General features: G+C 44.1%; 1 protein-coding gene across 2 annotated transcripts in view; it reads left to right on the forward strand.

Moving 5' to 3' along the window:
* LOC117649138 (aconitate isomerase-like) overlaps positions 1–7,469 on the forward strand; it is a 50,296-nt gene extending 42,827 nt beyond the window's left edge. Inside the window, exons 2-4 of one of the 2 annotated variants that reach the window (XM_034391604.1) lie at positions 99–268; positions 660–927; positions 6,117–7,469. In XM_034391604.1, coding sequence (XP_034247495.1) covers positions 99–268; positions 660–927; positions 6,117–6,838 — 1,160 coding nt within the window. In that variant the 3' untranslated portion in view covers positions 6,839–7,469. The remainder of the gene's footprint in view (positions 1–98; positions 269–659; positions 928–6,116) is intronic. The other variant, XM_034391605.1, reaches the window with a different exon arrangement.
* The last annotated feature ends 13,473 nt before the right edge of the window (positions 7,470–20,942 follow it).

Raw genomic sequence — 20,942 nt, forward strand, 5'->3', positions numbered from 1 at the left:
ACCAAGTGTTAAAGTTGCTTACAAAAGTGCGTTTGCAATGAGAAAAAGTAAGTAGCTGAGGGTGTACGTTCAGCATGAGCTATCAAAGCTGTTTACAGGGTGCTTCCTGCCAAGGTGCGTCCTGTTGATGGTGGTGGGGCTGGCAACATGCAACGCGTACGCCGTCGTCACAGCCATTCCGGAGGACGACCCGTCGACAGGGACCACCCAAGAAGTCAGTGGAGTGGCCCATCTGCCGCTTACTATCAGCAATGCGACTGTACCCTATGTAAGCTGAAGTGTCGCCGAACAAGACAGTCCGACTTCCATCAACCTCATTATGACGCACTGGCTTTCAAACTGCAATAAGCACGGTCTTCATTTTGCAATAACAAAAACTTACCACTATATTTGGGACACGGTTAAAACGGCTCCTGGTTTTCCCAGGAACTCCCTGGAAATCGCCTGTGTTTTTAGCATGGGCTGGGCGTCCTAGGAAAACCAGGAACCGTTTTCACCGTGCAATGATGACTACCGAAAATCTGCAATAACATAGTTTCGTCCGAGCTTTCATCGGTCAATAGTTTTCTCTGTGGAGGCCTTCGCAGTCTGGGCCTTTCCGCCCAAAACCCCGTTGCAGCGAACGTGTAAAACCCTCCCCTTTCTTTTCTTTGTCCCAGGACCAGGCGACTCTGCCGACCTTCCTAAAGAAAGAGGATGCCATGGGATTCAAGCGAGCAGATCAAAAAATCCAGATGGGTTCGCACAATAGACTGCGTGAGGCGATGATCGACATACGTAATGATATACCAACTGAAGGACCTCATGGTGCATCTTGTGAAGAGGCTGCGGAAGAGCCGCGCGAACCAACCACTGAATTGACACAAAACGTTACCGTGATGATTTCAGGGGGATTTAAAGCCGCCCTCAAGAAATTATTATCGCAATATAGTCAGGGGTGTAAGCGGTTGAACCTTGCACTTTCTGACCCCGGTCTGGCGCTTTGCACGGGTGTTCTAGAGACCCAAAATAACGATTTGAGATTTGGGAGGCACCCTGGGAACGCTGCAGGGACCGGTGGGAAGCAAAAATCTCCCTTTTTGTATGAAAAATTCCTATTTAACGCCAAAAAAATCACCCGAAAGCGCCGCTGCATGCGTATATTTTGTCAAATGTGGACCCGTTTCTGTCTTTTTGGGCTTTACAAATTTTGCTTCAACATGGACCTTCACTTCCCAAGGCGTAGAAGAGTGTCATTTTGCCCTTTGGGGGAAAATATCTTTCAGAATTGTGTACCCCAAAAATTAGCGTAAATGTTTTTGAGGTTGCTCGGAGTTCCAAGTCATTTCTTTTGATGAATGTTAGAGTTGTTGCTTGTTTTCTGGGGCCGTTCCCTTATCGAAACTGACAAAGTTGACTCAAAACGCACCCTAAGAAAAGGATCAAAATTGTTTGTGCGCGCGAGAAATATTGTAATGTAAGCTCTGAGGGTAGGTAACTGAAGAGAAGACGTAGATGTTAACTGATTAAATGATGCTAAGACAGGATCCGATAGACTAGGGAGTGCTGAGAAATTCTCTACAAATCGAAAAGCGTACATTGAATGCTGTCGCTGCAGCATGCCTGCAAGCGCGCTCTAGCTAGCGCATGCCTGTCAAGCATGCACCAACAAGTGCATACCTGCCATACGCTTCCTGGAGCTGACAAGTCTCTATCCCTCATGCACTAGATGTATGCTCCAGTTAGTGTGTACATGGCAGGTATGCACTTGCTCGTGCGTGCTTGCAGGCATGCTCCAGCTAGAGCATACGATGTACGCATGTCGTTTTGAAGAGATACACACTTCTATGGGAAAGCGCTTGGAAAAGCATAGAGTACTTGCATCGGCGCTCTTGAAAAAAAAAACGCTTGGAACCTACGCGCTCCCAGAGATCCGTACTTGTCTTCGTCAACTATGGAAGTGTCCTTGTAACGGCACACACACCGGTGTACCAAGCAAACATTTTACCATTTGCCCATTCTGTCGAACGGTTGGCAAAAACAAAACCCATTTCCTAATCCATTTACATGGGCACTTGATCCACGAAGCGGAAGAAGGGGTTAAGTCGAGTTGATTCAGTGACCTCTTATCAGTCTATCAAGTAAACGTGAGCGAAAATTTGGTCCAAAATGAAGTGTGGTGAGACAAGTCCCATCCTCTTGCATCTTTTTAGATGACATTCCCCACCTGTTCTCCCACCTGCAAGGTTCAGGCCTTTCAGAAGTGCACGGATTCAACTCGACTTAACCCCTTCTTCCGCTTCGTGGATCACTTTTCATGCACCCATTTAATTTAGTCCAACCCATTCTTACGGGTGCAACCCGTAACCCATGTAATGGGTGTCTGAAAAGTACTCATTTGTATGGATTGCACCCATAACGGGTCTAAACCATTACAAAGTGTCCAAACTCGGACAAGGCTTGTCTTTTATTTCTTTTTCAAAGAAGGTTTGTCAACCGTGATGGTCGTCAGAAACGTAACTTTCGGCGCTTAACACAATGGTGGTGGCCTTGCAATAGTTTCCAGGTTACCCCTGATTGGTCGGTGGGTAGCGGATTTGCCTACCTTTGCATCACACTTTTGCCAAGCCTAGCAGGCGTTTCTTAAGCGAACCCAAAGAGCTGGGTCTCAATGGGTCCTAACCCATCCAGGATTAAATGGATCAGAACCCATGGTCGAATGGGTTTTGTCTGCTACGGAATGAAAAAAAAAACAAAACAAGCTAGGGCCCGCCCTTCCGTCGAACCGAGTTGCCAGCTCCGCTTCGCTGCGCCGGCAACTCGGTTCGACAGGGGGCCGGCCCAGCTTGGCCTGCCGGCGGCCTCTTCTCGGGCCTGCGGCCCTCGCATCAGACCCAACTTGGCCAGTCGAAGGCCCAGGCCTTCGGCCCGCTCGCATCACACACACCGTGAGCGGGTAAAGCAAAGTTATCGATGTACCATCGTGACTTAGGCCCGCCCTTCTGTTCACAATATGCAATAGTCCTTACACTTTTTACTCCAACTGTCCTTAGAATATGCCCATTTCATTTGTCTCTTCGCACTCATTCCCAAAATACCCATATTTGCCATGCTACTGCAACTCCTTGCGATAGAGGCACAGCAGGAGCGCAAAACGAGTCCGTCGCACTTTTTCTCATAACTCATGAAGGCGGGCTCCTGGACCCCCCTTCCGACCCCTCGTTGAAGAGGTCTTGCCAAGACCTATCGAAAACTTAAGTAAAAATTTTCAGTCGGTCGACCCCCTTTTTTGAAGATCCTGATGTGACTAATAGACGAAGTCGGGCTCCTGGACCCCCTTTCCGACCCCTCGTTGAAAAGGTCTTGCTGAGACCAATCGAAATCTGCAATAAATTTTTTCAGTCGGTCGACCCCCTTTTTTGAAGATCCTGATGTGACTAATAGACGAAGTCGGGCTCCTGGACCCCCTTTCCGACCCCTCGTTGAAAAGGTCTTGCTGAGACCAATCGAAATCTGCAATAATTTTATTTAAGTCGGTCGACCCCCTTTTTTGAAGATCCTGATCTGGCCAACTTGTAAAAGCGGCCGATGGGGTCGGGACCAGGTCCATTCATCTTGTCTCGTCGCCCCGATTCCAAAAATACCCCTATGTGCCCTGCTAGCACCAATAATGGCGGAAATCCCCCTCCCCTCTGAAAACCATGATGCACCTGCAGCAGCCCTTGGGCGCCCCGGACGGGATTTGCACCCCGGATTTTTTGTTTGGACGGTACTCCTGAAGTCCCCTCCAAATCTGGCTACTCTAGCTCAACTCCTTCCTTGTACCCCGACGCCAAAACAACAACAACAAAAACAACAACAACACACAGACACAAAGGCAAATGCATAGGCCCTCCCCCTTTTTTTTGAATAGAAGGGCGGGCCAAAACAACTGTACTTACAAGCTCCAAGCAAAATAAACAAGCTAGGGCCCCCCCTTTCCGTCGAACCGAGTTGCCAGCTCCGCTTCGCTGCGCCGGCAACTCGGTTCGACAGGGGGCCGGCCCAGCTTGGCCTGCCGGCGGCCTTTTCTCGGGCCTTCGGCCCTCGCATCAGACCCAACTTGGCCAGTCAAAGGGCCCCGGGCCTTCGGCCCACTCACATCACACACACAGTGAGCGGGTTTAAAGCAAAGTTATCGATGTACCATCGTGACTTAGGCCCGCCCTTCTATTCAAAATATGCAATAGTCCTTACTCCAACTGTCCTTAGAATATGCCCATTTCATTTGTCTTTTCCCCCCTCATTCCAAAAATACCCATATTTGCCATGCTACTGCAACTCCTTGCAATAGAGGCACAGCAGGAGCGCAAAACGAGTCCGTCGCATTTTTTCCCCATAACTCATGAAGGCGGGCTCCTGGCCCCCCCTTCCGACCCCTCGTTGAAGAGGTCTTGCCAAGACCTATCCAAAACTTAAGAAAAATTTTCAGTCGGTCGACCCCCTTTTTTCAAGATCCTGATGTGACTTATAGACGAAGTCGGGCTCCTGGACCCCCTTTCCGACCCCTCGTTGAAAAGGTCTTGCTGAGACCAATCGAAATCTGCAATAATTTTTTTTAGTCGGTCGTCCCCCTTTTTTGAAGATCCTGATCTGGCCAACTCGAAAAAGCGGCCGAGGGGGTCGGGACCAGGTCCATTCTCTTGTCTCGTCGCCCCGATTCAAAAAATACCCCTATGTCCCTTTGCTAGCACCAATAATGGCGGAAATCCCCCTCCCGCTCATGTAAACCATGATGAACCTGCAGCAGCCCTTGTGCGACCCGGACTGGATTTGCACCACCGGATTATTTGTTTGGACGGTACTCCTAAAGTACCCTCCAAATCTGGTTACTCTAGCTCAACTCCTTCCTTGTACACAGACGTCAACAAAAACCAACAACACACAGACACCAAGGCAAATGCATGGGCCCCCCCCTATTTTTTAAATAGAAGGGCGGGCCAAAAAAAAACTGCATTATTTCCCGGGCCTCGTAAATTTGGCACTGCCAATCCAAGTGTGAGACATTCTCACACTTGTAGGTGCGGGACATTTTGTCTCACGCTTACAAGTGTGAGCCACGTTCGTCTCACGCTTGCAAGTGTGAGCAACGTTTGTCTCACGCCTGCAAGTGTGGGACAACGAAGTCGGACACTTCCAAGTGTGGGACACAGCTTGTCCCACACTTGCTGCCTATGCTAGATTTGTGGTTCAATGCCACGGGTCCAGCGCCTGCAAGTGTAGGACAAACCGTGTCTCACACTTGCAAGTGTAAGACATCGATGTCTCCCCTTTCCAGCGTGAGACAAACGTGGCTCACACATGTAAGCGTGAGAAAAATGTCTCACACCTATAGTCTCACACTTGGATTGGCCGTGTGCAAAGCCGTGTGCCATCCTTCAGAAGAATAAAAGATTTTTACTGTTTTCTCCACCTTGCGACAGTACGCACTTGTAGTTTCTGAACCAGAAGAGTTGCCGTTACCAAACTGTGTCAAAAGGATTTCATAAAAAAGTGGCAACAGACATGGGCGTCTTTCATCAAAGTAAAATGAAAGAGTTTTAACCCTTACCACACCAGAAAGGTGATAACAATATTCCTCGCGCAGCAAAAACATTATGATACTTCTCTAAGGGTGCGCTTCGTGCCAACTGTGTCAGTTTCGATAAGTGTTCGGCCCCAGAAAACAAGCATCAACCCCAACACACATCAAGAGAAATGACTTCGAACTTTCAGGCACCTCAAAGACATTGTAGCTAATTTTGGTGAGCTCATAGTCAAAAATATTTCCCCAATGACATAATGACACTCTTCTACGTCTTGGTTACTGAAGGTCGATGATGAAGCAGAATTTGTCAAGCCAAAAAGACAGAAAAGGGTCCACATATGACGAGATATACGCATGCAGCGGCCATTTCGGGAAATTGGAAGGCGTTTCATACGAATATTTCCTACAAAAAGGGATTTTCGCTTCCCCGCGGTTTCCCGCAGCGTTTCCCAGAGTGCCTCCAACTCTAAAATCGTTATTTTAGGTCTCTAGAACACCCGTGCAAAGCGCCAGACCGGGGTCAGAAAGTGCAAGGTTGGTTCCAAATCTGTCGCTTACAGCCCTGACTAATATGAAGCCAAAAGTGGCTACGAAGTTATTTTGGTACCTGGCCCTTCAATGGGGCAGTCGCCACAGGCAATCCCCAATCGTCTGGCCCGCGGTGAAAAAGCGGACGTAGTAATTATGGTGGGCGATGCGTTGACAAGTCTCGAGAAGGGTAACTGGACCCAGCCGGGCTCACGCACTGAGTTGGCTGACTCGTCCATCGGCATGGTGGTGAAAAAAGGTGATCCATGGCCCGATATCAAAACCGTAACTGCTTTTCGCAACACCCTTCTGGAGGCAAAATCTATAGCCTACTCCGACAGCGCTAGCGGTACTTACATCAGCAGCCAGCTGTTCAAGAAGCTGGGCATTGAAGACCGGGTGAAAGACAAGGCGCATATGATCGAGTGCATTCCAGTTGCCTCAGAGGTAGCCAAAGGAAACTACGCTTTGGGCTTCCAGCAAGTGAGCGAGTTGCTGCCAGTGCACGGCGTTGATTTAGTTGGTGAAGTGCCTGACGAAGTACAGCTGATCACACGTTACGCCGGAGCGGTTATCGCAGAAGCTGTAAACCAGAAGGAAGGTGAAGCATTACTAAGCTTTCTCTCGTCACCCGAGGCGCAGGATATCATTCACGCAGCCGGCTTGAGGTCCGTCCGGGCCGAAAATGGTGGAAGTAGCTGTAGGAGTTCTCACACTGCCAATGCAGTCTTCATTCTCCTTGCACTCATCACTATTCTCTTCTAAGGCTGCCGGAAAGTGACTTCATTCAAGCTAACATGGAGCCTACTCCATGACCCTTTCTATTTTCGCCCGAGCGAAGCGAGTTAGCAGGGGGTTGCAGGTCAACGCCATGTTTGCACCCGCGATGCAGAGGTTTCACACTTCTGTAAGGTTATGAAAACTGAGGGGGTGTGGGATCTATGACCGACCACTGGGGTCCCATGAGCGAGTGGTTTTTTTCTTCTCTTAATTTTCTGTCTGATTATGATTTATTTTCGACTCAAAGTTGTTTTTTTCGCAGAAGAAGGTTTTCTCACGAATCGTCAATCACAAGTAAGATTCAGAAAGGTTCTGAACCAATATCCCAAACAACCCCAGCCAACTCAGGCAGAAGGCAGCGAGGCCTACGGATCGGGAGTGGTGAGGGTCGGCCTGGGCTCTTGCCAACCTAACGGAAACAAATGTATCTGGGCATCCTTAGTATATGCAGGGTTGTTTTGTTTATGTAGTGCCACAGTGCAGCCAGGGGCGAGGGACTTTCAAACGAAATGAAAGAAATGTTTGTCTCAACATTATATATTATAATAACATAATTCAAAACAAGAAGAAATTACAAATGTAACCAAAAAATAAATAAAAATACACAATGTCATTATATTAGTACAGTATATCGAATACCCATAACATTAATAAATATAAAATTTCATCCAATCAAACGTCAAAAATAGCAAAACTAGAATTATTTTTGGCGGAGCGATAGCGAAGCCTGTTACTCCAGTGCGGTTGAAAAGTTTTTTCTGTCTGTCTGTCGGTGTGTCCGTGAGTGTGTACATTACTCCTCCTGAACGGCTCGGCCGATCTGGCTGAGATTTTGCAGGCTTATTAGGTATGTTCGTGGCTTGACACACGCGAAATTTCACTATCCTAGCTCACGTAGTTCAGCTTTTATAGCCGAAAAACATCGCTAAAAACCGGCGAAAAATCGAGTTTTATGCAGGCAGGTCGACTATGTCTTGCAGGAAGGGGGGTCTGGGGGGCGGAGCCCCTCAGCTTCGCGAAGTTAAAAAGTTACAAGGGTCAAGATCGTGTTATCTGTAGATGAAACAACTCTATCTGGAATGAAGGGGGGTCCCCCCCAGCATGCAACAAGTAAGAAGTAACCGACGATGGAGAAGCCAATGCCTGCATAAGGCAGGCTGGCGCCGCAGGCCAAGGTAGGTAAGGGAGTATGGGGCGATTTGTAACAGATTTCGGAATTCTCTATACAAAATTAAGAACATTCTGCATATCGGTGTCAAACTTGTGCCAGTTGAGCAGTCTGGCCCTTCATCTAGACTGTGCAGCTCCATTGGATCAATCTGGAGTCCGTAATCTTTGAAATTTAAGACGTTTTTCAAACCCTTGCATGCTGTTACGAATCGCCCCAGCATGGGGTGATTTGTAACAGCCATGGGGCTTTTCATAACATCCTACACATTAAATGAAACATCGTCGGGAATGATATCTCCTCCACCAGTTGTTCTTCGGGTGTCCTGCAGACGTCTAAAAATCTACATTACAAGCTGTCGTTGACCGCCTCCGCATTAACGGATCGGCTATGTCAATCCTAACCTCACTTTTTTCAATTTTAGATGAAAGAATAGAATAACTCGCTTTAAAATGCATTTCGAGCTGTGTAAATAAATTGGAATAAGGCAGCAGATGATTCGAGAAAAAATTCAAGCATTTAATTGCTAAAACTACAAAGATTCTTGTTTTTATACGGGTCTGTTACGAATCACCCCAAATGCCTGTTACGCAAGAAATACGTCCCTAACTATCACTGGACAAAGTAAAAGCAACTTATGCCACGTGGTTACATTGTAAAGGGGTCACGCTTCAAGGCCCCAACGGTACTTCGATGGTGATTCATACCTGGGGAGCCTCAGACAGAAACTTCCTAGAACTCAAAATAAAAGATTTTTCCTGTTTGCCGAAATTTCGGTGTACCCTATATTTCAGACGCCCTCCAAAACTATACCTGAGCACCGATCACATCCGCTTCGATTGTTCAAGGACCCTGTACTTGAAGCGAAAGAGGGGCCATACTCAGATTTTCCTCTGCTCCCTCCACTTAAATTAATAAACGCATTTGTTACGAATCGCCCCTGTTACAAATCGCCCCATACTCCCTTACGCCAGGCGCGGATTGAAGGAACAGGCCGCAAGACATCGCGAAGCCTGTTACGACAAGACGCGGTCTGGCGTAAACCTACCTTGTGCAAGAAAATGGTCACTTATTCTAGTAATTAACTCTTCTTTGTTCCCACCAACTTTTGATTTCAAGGAACGAAGGATTTCTTTCAACTGCGGAACTTTTAAGGTGGCAAGCTGAAACATAAAATGCAAAACAATGAAAACACACCAGCAAACATACTGTTTATTTTAAGTCAAGGGAAGTGGAATTTACCTTTAGTTCCTTAGCCATCAATTCTATTCCAATAGTGTTAAATGTTGATGTTGCAGCAGAAGGAGTGGGTGGAGCCTTCCACGAATCATACACCTTTTGCCGAGCAGGTGTTATCTGATGAAAACAAAATTATTTTTAGACAGAAATAGAATAAAGGAAGACTGCGTGAGAATAAAGCATGTACTTGATAAACAGAAGCAGCAGAGGGAGTCACAACTTGAGATCCTGTCAGGACCTGACGGGGTGTCCCAGGAGTAGGCCTTACCACAGAAGGGGTGACAGGTTGAGAGCCCCGAGGCGTCACAGGAGCAGCATTAGTAGGTACACCTGAAATCAGAAAAAAATTTAAAAAAAAGCTTTGTGGCTTCTTTGTGAAAACAAATTTAAAAAATTAATACAAAAATGCTACAAGACAATAAAATGACATGCAAGGTGATCAGTGAGACAAAAAAATTGAGAGGCATGCTATGACTTATCTAATCATCCAAAGTTGACGATATTCCCAAGACCAGCCTACGTTCCACAACATCACATATTGATAGAGTAGAAGTGCCTGTTGACTTCTATGGTATGATCCTGAAACAAAGATTAATATAGGATGACATTGAAACTTGCAAGTGTGGAAACACAAAACACAAAGTTGTGTGAAGAAGTAGATTTGTAGAACTGGTGAAAAAGTTGAAAATACTAGAATGAATGTGAGAGAAAGCTCTGTTCATAACATACCACATCTCATGGTGAACAGAGCCTTCTGTCACATTCACTCTGGTACTCTTGACTTTTTCACCAGCTCTAGGTCCATTACATGAATCAAAAAATAAATCCACATCTTCACACAACTCTGCAAACAGTAGACAGTGGCTTAATTTTGTGGAATTGCTGAGGGCATGAAATTTTCTAATTGCATTTGCAACATAGGGACTACTTGTGCAGCATAAGACACTCTCATTTTGTCTCGGCCCTGTGGATTAAGATGCTTGTTAGTTAAAGAGGACATTGGGTTCAAAGATTCGTCTAGCTTGAAGTACTCAATGAGGTGCCTCCATTTGGCCACCTTATCAGTATCAAATTCTAAGTTGCTGGATAGCAAATTATTCCGCACATTTTTCAAAATGTGCGGCATGTCCCACACATGAACCAACCAGTGACCAGCAATATTCTACATAATGTCGTCTCCACTTTCTCTTCTTAAATCTGAAATAGCTCCCACATTTGTGGCACCTTGGTCTGAAATAGATCCAAGTACTGTCAATCCTATTTCAAACAGTTGCTTGATAACTTTTTAAAAGAGCATTTTGAGCATTGATGAAGGGCATGTTTTGCTGACAAAATAATATGCCACAGAAAATGTCCATCTAGACTTCACACCTTGTACCATAAAAACCAAAGCATGGTCAGCAACTCGATTAGTCCTACCCAAGTCTCCATAATTCTCAAATCCTTGCACTATTCCCAAACTTGAATTAAAATACAGATTCCACCTCAAAAATATTTCATTAAATGATACAGTGCAGAGAGTATCTGAACTCAACAGATTTCACTTTAGTAGTAAGATGATAAATAAAAGATGCAGAGATGGTGGCAGGGGAATCCTCTGTAAAATTTCTTTTAAAGAGCTCTCAGAGGGCAAAATCATGTACTTGGACAAATCGGTATGCTCTTGGACTACGCTTAAAAATGGAGAGAGCAAATAATTTATCTTGCAGTAACTATCTTCGGCCTAGACGCTTTCTTTTAAAATTTCTCATCTCTCCTTTGACAATTTGACGAGTTACTGGAGAGATGGCCAGCTCACCATATCAACGAACCTTCTATTACAAAGCTTTGAGAGATCTGAGTTCCGTCGCTGTGCCACAAGCAGCTTCCTCTGCATTGTGAAGGCCATCTGCCTATACTCCTGAGCAGTCCTTGCCAGTTTCACTGCATCTGGGCTCATCTTCTGGACTCCTGAGTACTCCCCTAATTGTTTAAGGCTAACCCTTTTCTTGCTTGGGGATGAGCTTCGACTCTTCGAGTACGAGCCCAGGTAGACTCCATAGAACCTGCAACAAAAAATTAGAAACTGTGGTAAGTAAAAAAATAATTGTTTGCTCTTTTACAAAGTAGTTTTACAAACAAACTATAAACAAAAATATAGTTCAGAACGAGGTAGACTTTTATAAATTATAAAATTACTAACGGCGAGGAGTAGCATTTGGCTGGAAATCAGTTTTGGGCATCTTCAGATCTGGCTCAAAGTACAAATGCTCCTCATCTATGTAAACATCGTCATGTGGTCGTTTATCTAAACAATAAGTGTACAGTTAAAAATTTAATTCTAGTCAAAGTAGACTAGTCAAAGAAAAATAAAAACACTAACGGTGAGAAGCTTCTGGCTGGGCATCATTTAGGGGTAGCATCAGCTCTGATTCAACCAGTTGGTGAAGGTGCAGGGTGTGACTCGGATCTCTTCCAGACTCAGAACCTGCATCAAAATGATTACAGTCATGTCATGAACAGCTAAGTTAGAAAATAATTAATGTCAGTATTGTGTCTATACCATGGGTATTGTCCCAGATTAACATCTCAGACTCAGAGAGAGATTTGTGATCCTTCGTAAAAATGATTGGAACAGGGGGTGGCAACGCCCCCCATCTGAGCCAGTTCCGACAATCCACGCCTGGCGTTAACACCTGCTTTGGCCTGCGGCGCTGTCCAGCCTTCGGTAGACACTCTCGTCAGATCGTCACTACAAGAGACCTGATCACACATCAAAGCAGCATGCGGGTCCAACTTTAATGCTAGGTGGCTCCGCCCCTCAGACCCCAGGAGGAGTAGTGCACACACACACACACACACACACACACACAGACTGATACAGACAAAACTTTTCAACCGCACTGGAGTAACGGGCTTGCTATCGCTCAGGCAATAAGCATAGCTGCTTGAATGGGCGTAGGAGCTCTCATCTAAATAATGTTGAAAGGACTCCTTGTTGCTTTGGAACATCTCTCTGCCTTTGGAGGGTATGTATTGATAATCATCATGGTGTTGATAGGGATGATCGGCGTTCCCTGTTAGTAGGATAGCTACAGGAAACACTGAAAGGCCTGCTGTTGCCCCTTCTCCAGTTCCAGTTGTCATGTTTCACAGGCTGCAGGGAAAATTGAGAAGTGTTAATCATTTGATACTTAAAATTTCAATTAAATATTTAACAAGGTAGGTTTACGCCAGACCGCGTCTTGTCGTAACAGGCTTCGCGATGTCTCGCGGCCTGTTCCTCCAATCCGCGCCTGGCGTACCTACCTTGGCCTGCGGCGCTAGCCTGCCTTCGGCAGGCATTGGCTTGTCCATCGTCGGTTACTTCTTACGTGTTGCATGCTAGACCCCCCTTAATTCTAGATAGAGTTGCTTCATCTACAGATAACACGATCTTGACCCTTGTCACTTTTTTACTTGTCGATGCTGGGCCCCCCAGACCCCCTTTCTTCAAGACAGAGGTGATCTACCTGCAGAAAACTCGATTTTTCGCCGTTTTCTAGGTGTTTTTCGGCTATAAAAACTGAACCAGTTGAGCTAGGATGGTGAAATTTCGCGTGTGCCGAGCCAAGAACATACCTAATAAGCCTGCAAAATCTCAGCCAGATCGGCCGAGCCGTTCAGGAGTAGTAGTGTACACACACAGACAGACAGACGGACAGACAGACAAAACTTTTCAACCGCACTGGAGTAACAGGCTTCGCTATCGCTCAGCCAATAAACTTAAAGAAAGTGCGACTTAATATTAAAATTTTAGACAAAAATGCAATTACATCATTCATCTGAATGGATCTGATTTTTCCTGCAAACAGTTTTTTGTTTCCCCTGAAAAATGATGAAAATTGAGTTATTCCCTTCTTCCGCTTCATGGATCATTTTGCAAGGTTGCTGAGAAATATGGTGCTTAACAACCCCACTAGTAAAGAAACTTACTCATTCATCTGTATCGTTAATACTCGTACGTAAATACCTCTTTCGGTACACAAGGTAGGTGTACGCCAGACCGTGTCTTTCGTATCAGGCTTCGCGATGCTGCGCCAGTTTCGACAGTCCACGCCTGGCGTATACACCTTGGCCTGCGGCGCTGCTAGCCTGCCTTCGGCAGGCTGCTTTGCTAGACAGACCGTAGAAATAAGGTACTTTCGTGGATCCTGAACCGGAAGCAAGCAGACGCCATGTTGGCCGGAAACTAACCTCTCTTCGGATCTAAAACTAGAACAGAGCTGTACAAAAACTGCGCGTGAAACACATAAGCACTGCAAATGGGTATGAAACGACTGTTAATGTTCAAGTGTGGCCGATTCGTTCGACTATAGTCTCTTTCCCATGTCAAGTTTTGGTCCACTTCCGCCAACATGGCGTCTGTGTGCTTCCGGTTCACGATCTACGAAAGAACCCTATTGTGCGTGATCCCCTTAAAAATAGCATTTGGTCATCAAAATCTACTCTAATGGAACTTAACTTTGGGTCGGGGGTCCGAATGGGTTCGTCATCAGCAACCGGGCGATTCCGTGCGTAGGGGGTCATTTTGGATGTACCAAATGTTCTTTTGTAAAGTTCAACTTTAGGGGCTAAATTTGGTGTAGATGGCATACATAGTACCCCACAGTACCCCTCTGAGCGTGGCAGCGCTATATAAGTTGACTTTTATTTTCACTCCCTATGAAATATGGCGGAATTTACAGAAATAATGACGGAATTTACAGATTACGGAATTTACAAAGCGAAGGTTTTAGTCTCCTGAACCGCTGGGTTACAAGATAGGTAAAAACTGTTGACGGTGTCATTTTCAGCATCCTAAATAGCATTTTTCAGCGAAGGTTGTGGGAACTTTCTCCCTCAGATGGAGGAGCTACGGCCCGAAACGGAATCTACATCCATTTTTACACCCTAACCGTTTTGAACTCTTCTGACGGCCTGGAAGCGTCGTTTGACCGCCCCAGGTCCCGTGGGCACGGGCTTCTGGAAGTGTTTTTTTATGTTCTTTCGATCCCAAGTGGTCGCGAGTTTCTAAAATGAAAAGGAACCCCAGTAGACCGTCATTTGTAAAAACAGCATAGGTCACATGGTCACACGGTGGACATTTTCCCAAAGGCTGTTTCGGGTTCAACAAGTGATGATACAAAGGTCACCCTCCGTAATTTTGTGAAGAATAAGTCAGGGGAGAGAGTGAAATAGCCAGTTTTCTTTTGATGTGGCTGAGTCATATACTACAGCATGGCAATGTTGTCTTATAGGTGTTGGTGACCATGACGGAACTTACAAAACGACACTTTAGCAGCTTACGAAACCAAGATAAACAAAAGTTAGATCGACTTATCCACATGAGAACATGGTCTTCGTTCAGTAAAACAAATTTGAATTGCCCAAGCTACCAAATCAACCTTAGTTCAGGCGCAAGGCCCCGGTGACCTGAAATGACCCCCTACGCACGGAATCACCCAACCTCGACAACATAGGAAACGACATGAAACTTGACAAAAGGTTGAAAGTACCCGAAAAGTTGTCTTTTTTCTGCCGTTTTTAAGCGTTTTTTGGCTGATACGACAAAATGGATTGATAGAAAGCTGAATTTTGGTGTGTGGTGAGCCAAGGACATACCTATTTTTTTTTTCTTTTGTGCCAATTTTTGACTCCTAAGAGCTATTGCTCCAAAGGGGGAGTTGTGACATTACATTGGAATTGACAGGGCACTTTACGGTTTGTGATGAAAAGGAACAGTTAAAGTTGTTCCAAGTTTGTTCCAACTATGTTTTAATGATGCCCGGAGAGAAAAGCGCTATTTGTCTGTAAGGGCTCGGCTAACTTCGTAGATAATAAAATGAGCATTATGGTCTTGCGACCGCCAAAATTTGTCTTGAAATCGTTTGTTCCGTGTTGTTCCAAATTTGTTCCAACTCTGTTTTAATGATGCCCGGATAGAAAAGCGCTAGTTGTCTGTGAGGGCACGGCTAACTTCCTAGATAATAAAATGAGCATAATTGACTTGTGACCGCCAAGTCCGGCAGTACAAAATTGACAAACTTCTTTAATTGCAGTGTTATTTACCATTATGACAAATATTATTTAAAACCGATCATGCTACACAATTTAAAGCCCAGTGCCAAAAAAAAAAGATACGACCCATTTTACATGAAGTGTTGCCAATCGTTATAATAAATGACTTAAGTGCTACTTGAAAACAATTTTCATTTACAATTTCTTAAATAATTGCTAAAGTGCTACTTTGAAACAATTTTCTTCCACAATTTCTTAAATACAATTGTTTAAAAAAAGAGCTAAGATTTAACAATCTATTCTTTAGGAGACTTATTTGGAAATTACTTAAAAGCCAGTTGAAAGCAACTATCTTGCACAGTTTAAACAAAATAGAGTGCAAAGTTGACTAAGTATTAAACATACAAAGTTTTGGCATGGCTAGGAACAGTCAATATCCTTTTTTGCAAAATAACATATACTAACTTTGATTACTCAAATATACCTTAGTGCAATGAAGTGTACACCATCCCCTCTGGGTACAGCAATGCGTCATACGCGTGCCTGTTGACGTCATCATACATTTCGTAAGGGTCCCTTCAAACAATTACTTTAATGGTACTTGGAAGCAATAACCTATTACAATTAAGACAGGGGCAGTACAAAATTGACAAACTTCTTTAATTGCAGTGTTTTTTACCATTATGACAAGTATTATTTAAAACCGATCATGCTACACAATATAAAGCCCAGTGCAAAAAAATAACATACGACCCATGTTACATGGAATGTTGCCAATCGTTATAATAAATGACTTAAGTGCTACTTGAAAACAATTTCCATTTACAATTTCTTACATAATTACTAAAGTGCTACTTTGAAACAATTTTCTTCCACAATTTCTTAAATACAATTGTTTAAAAAAAGACCTAAGATTTAACAATCCATTCTTTAGGAGACTTATTTGAAAATTACTTAAAAGCCAGTTGAAAGCAACTATCTTGCACAGTTTAAACAGGGGGCGGCTCGTTTCTCCGGCGTGCGGTTCTCCGGTCGTATTTATCTATTCTATGTATATAAATAACTATGTTTACATACTTGTATAAGTTATGTATGTACATGCATAAGTTATGTATGTACGTGCATAACAATGTTTGTTGGCTGAGCGATAGCGAAGCCTGTTACTCAGGTGGGGTTGAAAAATTTTTCCTGTCTGCGTGCGTGCGTGCGTGTGTGTGTGTGTGTCCGCGCTACTCCTCCTGAACGGCTCGGCCGATCTCGGTGAGATTTTGCACACTTTTAGGGTATGTCCTTGGCTCGTCACACGCGAAATTTCACTATCCTAGCTCAACTGGTTCGGTTTTTATAGCCGAAAAACACCTAAAAAACGGCGAAAAATCGAGTTTTCTGCAGGCAGATCACTTCTGTCTTGAAGAAAGGGGGGTCTGGGGGGCGGAGCCCCCCAGCCTCGACAAGTTAAAAAGTCAGGCCAATGCAGCCCTAGGCACGAAATCAAATGCTGTTTTGACCTCCAATCACGCAAATCGGTATGCGGATGCCTGGAAATGAAACCTAGCCTGCCGAAGGCAGGCAAGCGCCGCAGGCCAAGGTAGGTGTAACGCCAGGCGTGGATTGTCGAAACTGGCGCAGCATACACTCTACAAAAAATGTCATGTCAACGCCGTTAATTTATTACCAATGTTTGCTGTTATGCAATTCACGGCGTTTGCTGTGAACTAGTTCACGGCGTTCACTGTGATCTCGGTTTCAGTGTTCACTGTGATCTGGCCACAGTAAACGCCGTGAATTGGAGCCTGATTTGCAGTACTTCGGTGCTTAGCGGCGTCAAACTCACAGTGTTTACTGGCGACCAGATCACAGTGAACACCGCGAACAAGATCACAGTGAATCCCGTGAGCAGCTCACAGTAAACGCTGTGAATTGACCTACAGTGAAAACTGGTAATAAATTAACGGCATTTACAGGACATTTTTGGTAGAGTGTAGCGAAGCCTGTTACGACAAGACACGGTCTGGCGTACACCTACCTTGTATACTTATATAAGTTATGTAAATAGGGTATTTTAAAGTCAAATAAGATGTTAGTAGCAATGTAATGCAATACTTTGTGATTGAAGAACGTAAGAAGAGCAACATCCAATACATTGTTTAAACAAGTTTCACCTAAGATGCAACACCATTTGAAAAGTCTCTACTTCGCGCTACAGACACCGGAAGCCAGGCCACTCGGGCGTGTTCGGCTCCGTTTCGAATGTGAATCGTGTCCAGAGGGACAGTTGACAGTCGCCATCACTAAACTGTAATGGCCGCAAACGTAAACAAGGTTCATGTCCATTCATTTAATCAATCAATTTATTTTGCTACAACCGTTCCCGCGGCAACGAACGTCTCATACCTCGGTGAGTGTTGATTTTTTAACAAAACAAATTACTTGTGTGCGCCACTTGATCGCGTCTACTCGCCATGGGTGTGACATTAGCAGTAGACAAGTGTTGCTTCTGCTGTGGGTAACATTCGTAATATCTTTCTCAATGTCGTGTTCACTGCCTGGTTGGACTCTGATTTAATTTAAAAAGTATTTAACAGCTCCTTTAATTTTAGTTTGTGTTTCATACAAGAGCCTGTGTCATCATTCCTTTCCCTCATCGAACATGTATAATCAACCAAATAGCCCTGCGTCACTATGTCTTTTCAGGTTCTCTGAAGGACAACATTGTCAAGAATTCGAAAGACCAGTCGCCAGAGTTCATCTCATCCTGCTATGATTCAGCCACATACTTCTTGTTCATTTCAACTTTTTTTAAATTAAAAATGTTAGTTCTGTTGAAATGATGTTCTTCATTCCCTTTTCTCAAAGGCTGAGCAGAAGCCTAGAAAAATAAGCCAGATAATGAAGCACTGAAGGGTCTCTAATAAAGTCTGAGTTTCATGTGAGTACTAGAACCCAAACAGGTACTCAAGTTTGTTGAAAGCTGGCTTGCTGCTTGACATGGTCGAAGCGCTGCTGGTGTGTTGTAATTGAGTGAGATTTTGATTGGACTCGGCTTGCCATGTCACAAGGAGATAGGGAGTGTGTTTTCTTCAATCAGTAATACAGATGTTGAGAACATTGTTTACTTAAATCTCATAACTTCTTAATACGTCAGAATACAGGTTAAAAGAAAACACTCGCAACTATTGGAAAAATTGTAAGCCATCACTTAGGGCTACAAGTCAGAATAAAGAATACTTAGAACTCAACAGAGAGATCAAAATCATCAAGCTAAATATTTCAGAATACATGTCACAAAATCACTCGCAACTATTAGAACAATTGCAAGCCATCACTTAGGGCTACAAGTCTGGATAAACAATACTTAAAACTCAACAGAGAGATCAAAATCATCAAGCTAAATTTTTCAGAATACAGGTCACAAAATCACTCGCAACTATTAGAACAATTGCAAGCCATCACTTAGGGCTACAAGTCTGGATAAACAATACTTAAAACTCAACAGAGAGATCAAAATCATCAAGCTAAAGATTTCAGAATACAGGTTAAAAGAAAACACTCGCAACTATTGGAACAATTGCAAGCCATCACTTAGGGCTACAAGTCAGAAAAAAGAATACTTAGAACTCAACAGAGAGATCGATCAAAATCATCAAGCTAAATTTTTCAGAATACATGTCACAAAATCACTCGCACCCTTTAAAAAACAAAGAGTGAAAGAAACGAAAAGAAGGTAAGAAAATAGATACAGAGATGTACAGTTACACTGGTAGCCAACGAATGTGACATCACATTCGTTTGAACGTGAAAACGGCGATGTCAGTTTGAACGTGACAAACAGAGAAAATTCATACTCAAACGAATGTGACACACCGCACCGCTCTGTCACATTACTTTGGGTGTGACACGAAGTCAGCAGGCAAACTGTCACATTAAAACGAATGTGACACTTGGTACCCATTGACATACATCGTGTCACATCCAAACGAATGTGACACCCATATGCTGTCACGTTCGTTTGAATGTGACATGCCCGAATTGTCACATTCAATTGAACGTGACACGCCATAACCTGACACTTATGGCGTGTCCGGGGCGTGTCACGTTCGTTTGAATGTGACAATTAGGGCATGTCACATTCAAACGAACGTGACAGCATATGGGTGTCACATTCGTTTGGATGTGACACGATGTATGTCAATGGGTACCATGTGTCACATTCGTTTTAATGTGACAGTTTGCCTGCTGATTTCGTGTCACACCCGAAGTAATGTGACAAAGCGGTGCGGCGTGTCACATTCATTTGAGTATGAATTTTCTCTGTTTGTCACGTTTAATCTGACATCGTAGTTTTCACGTTCAAACGAATGTGATGTCACATTCGTTGGCTACCAGTGTAGGAAGAAGAAAACTAACGTGTCCGGAGACTTAAATTGTTTGGCTAGGGGTTTGACTATTGAATGGTTACTCTTCTCCATCGACTCTGGGTGGCGTTAGTGTGAGGCGCCTGGAGGCCACTGGTAGGGTAACAGATCACCAAGGGGTGTTAACCCTTGGCTTCCTCCAGGCCCCACCCCGGAGCAAGAGCCCGAATGCCTGCTCTAGGGGAAGTGAATTACCTTCACTTACGGACCCCCCACCCTAAGGTTAGCGAGCAGGACTTTGAAATTTAACAGCAGTTCGTGATCGTAAGTAGTTCAAGAGTTAAAGACTTAAAAAAAAAAAAATATTTTTAAAAAATCAGCCAGTTCACTTGCAGACTATCAAGATGACAACATAAAGGAGACAATATCAAGGTGACAGCCTGCAACTAAACTGACTGCATAAGGTTCCCTAAAAAGTGCTGCTTTGAAGTAATTTGGAAGAGATTAATTTAGATTAGGCTGCCAAGGATGAGATTTTAAACCAGAAAAGGCCCCTAGCCACCCTAACACCCTAACTGCACATCCCTGATCAAAGATATAAGCAAGTTATATTAGGAACCTCCTCCGGTTAAGACGACTCCCCAAGAAGAAAATTTCTGTTGGCATCTTGGTACCATCATAATTTCAATAATGCGGTTCACACATGTGGTACATGCAACAAAAGTGCATAAGGCGCGTAAAATGCAGTTTTAAGTAATTTGGAAGAGATTAAAGTTGGGGCCAAGCATTTTTAGATTTTAAACCCGAAAATAAACCTAACACCCTAACTGCACATCCCTGATCAAAGATATAAGCAAGTTATATTAGGAACCTCCTCCGGTTAAGACGACTCCCCAAGAAGAAAATTTCTGTTGGCATCTTGGTACCATCATAATTTCAATAATGCGGTTCACACATGTGGTACAGAACATGTGGTAGCAGCGTAGAATGCAGTTGAATTCATTTTATGATGACAAAGTGCACACAGCATTCCTGTAGATGAACAGAAATATTAAAGTAATACATCCAAAGTCATAAGCAACATGAACACACTATTATACTTACGTGCACTGTGATTGATTTCACCCGCCACTTGAGCAGCTTGTGGAGCTGGGACTTCCTCAACAGGCACCACAGCGACATCTTGTCGATTTTCAGGCGCCATTCCAGGTGCTGCGATTGCTGCAGAAAAGGAGAGAGTTTGGTCAAACTTCACAGACTAGATGCTCAATGAGATCCAAATAGTGAGAGTTAAGTATGAGTTGGGAGC

Source organism: Thrips palmi, unplaced genomic scaffold (assembly GCF_012932325.1).
Source record: "Thrips palmi isolate BJ-2018 unplaced genomic scaffold, TpBJ-2018v1 HiC_scaffold_4, whole genome shotgun sequence".
In the NCBI taxonomy this organism is placed as follows: Eukaryota; Metazoa; Arthropoda; class Insecta; order Thysanoptera; family Thripidae; genus Thrips; species Thrips palmi.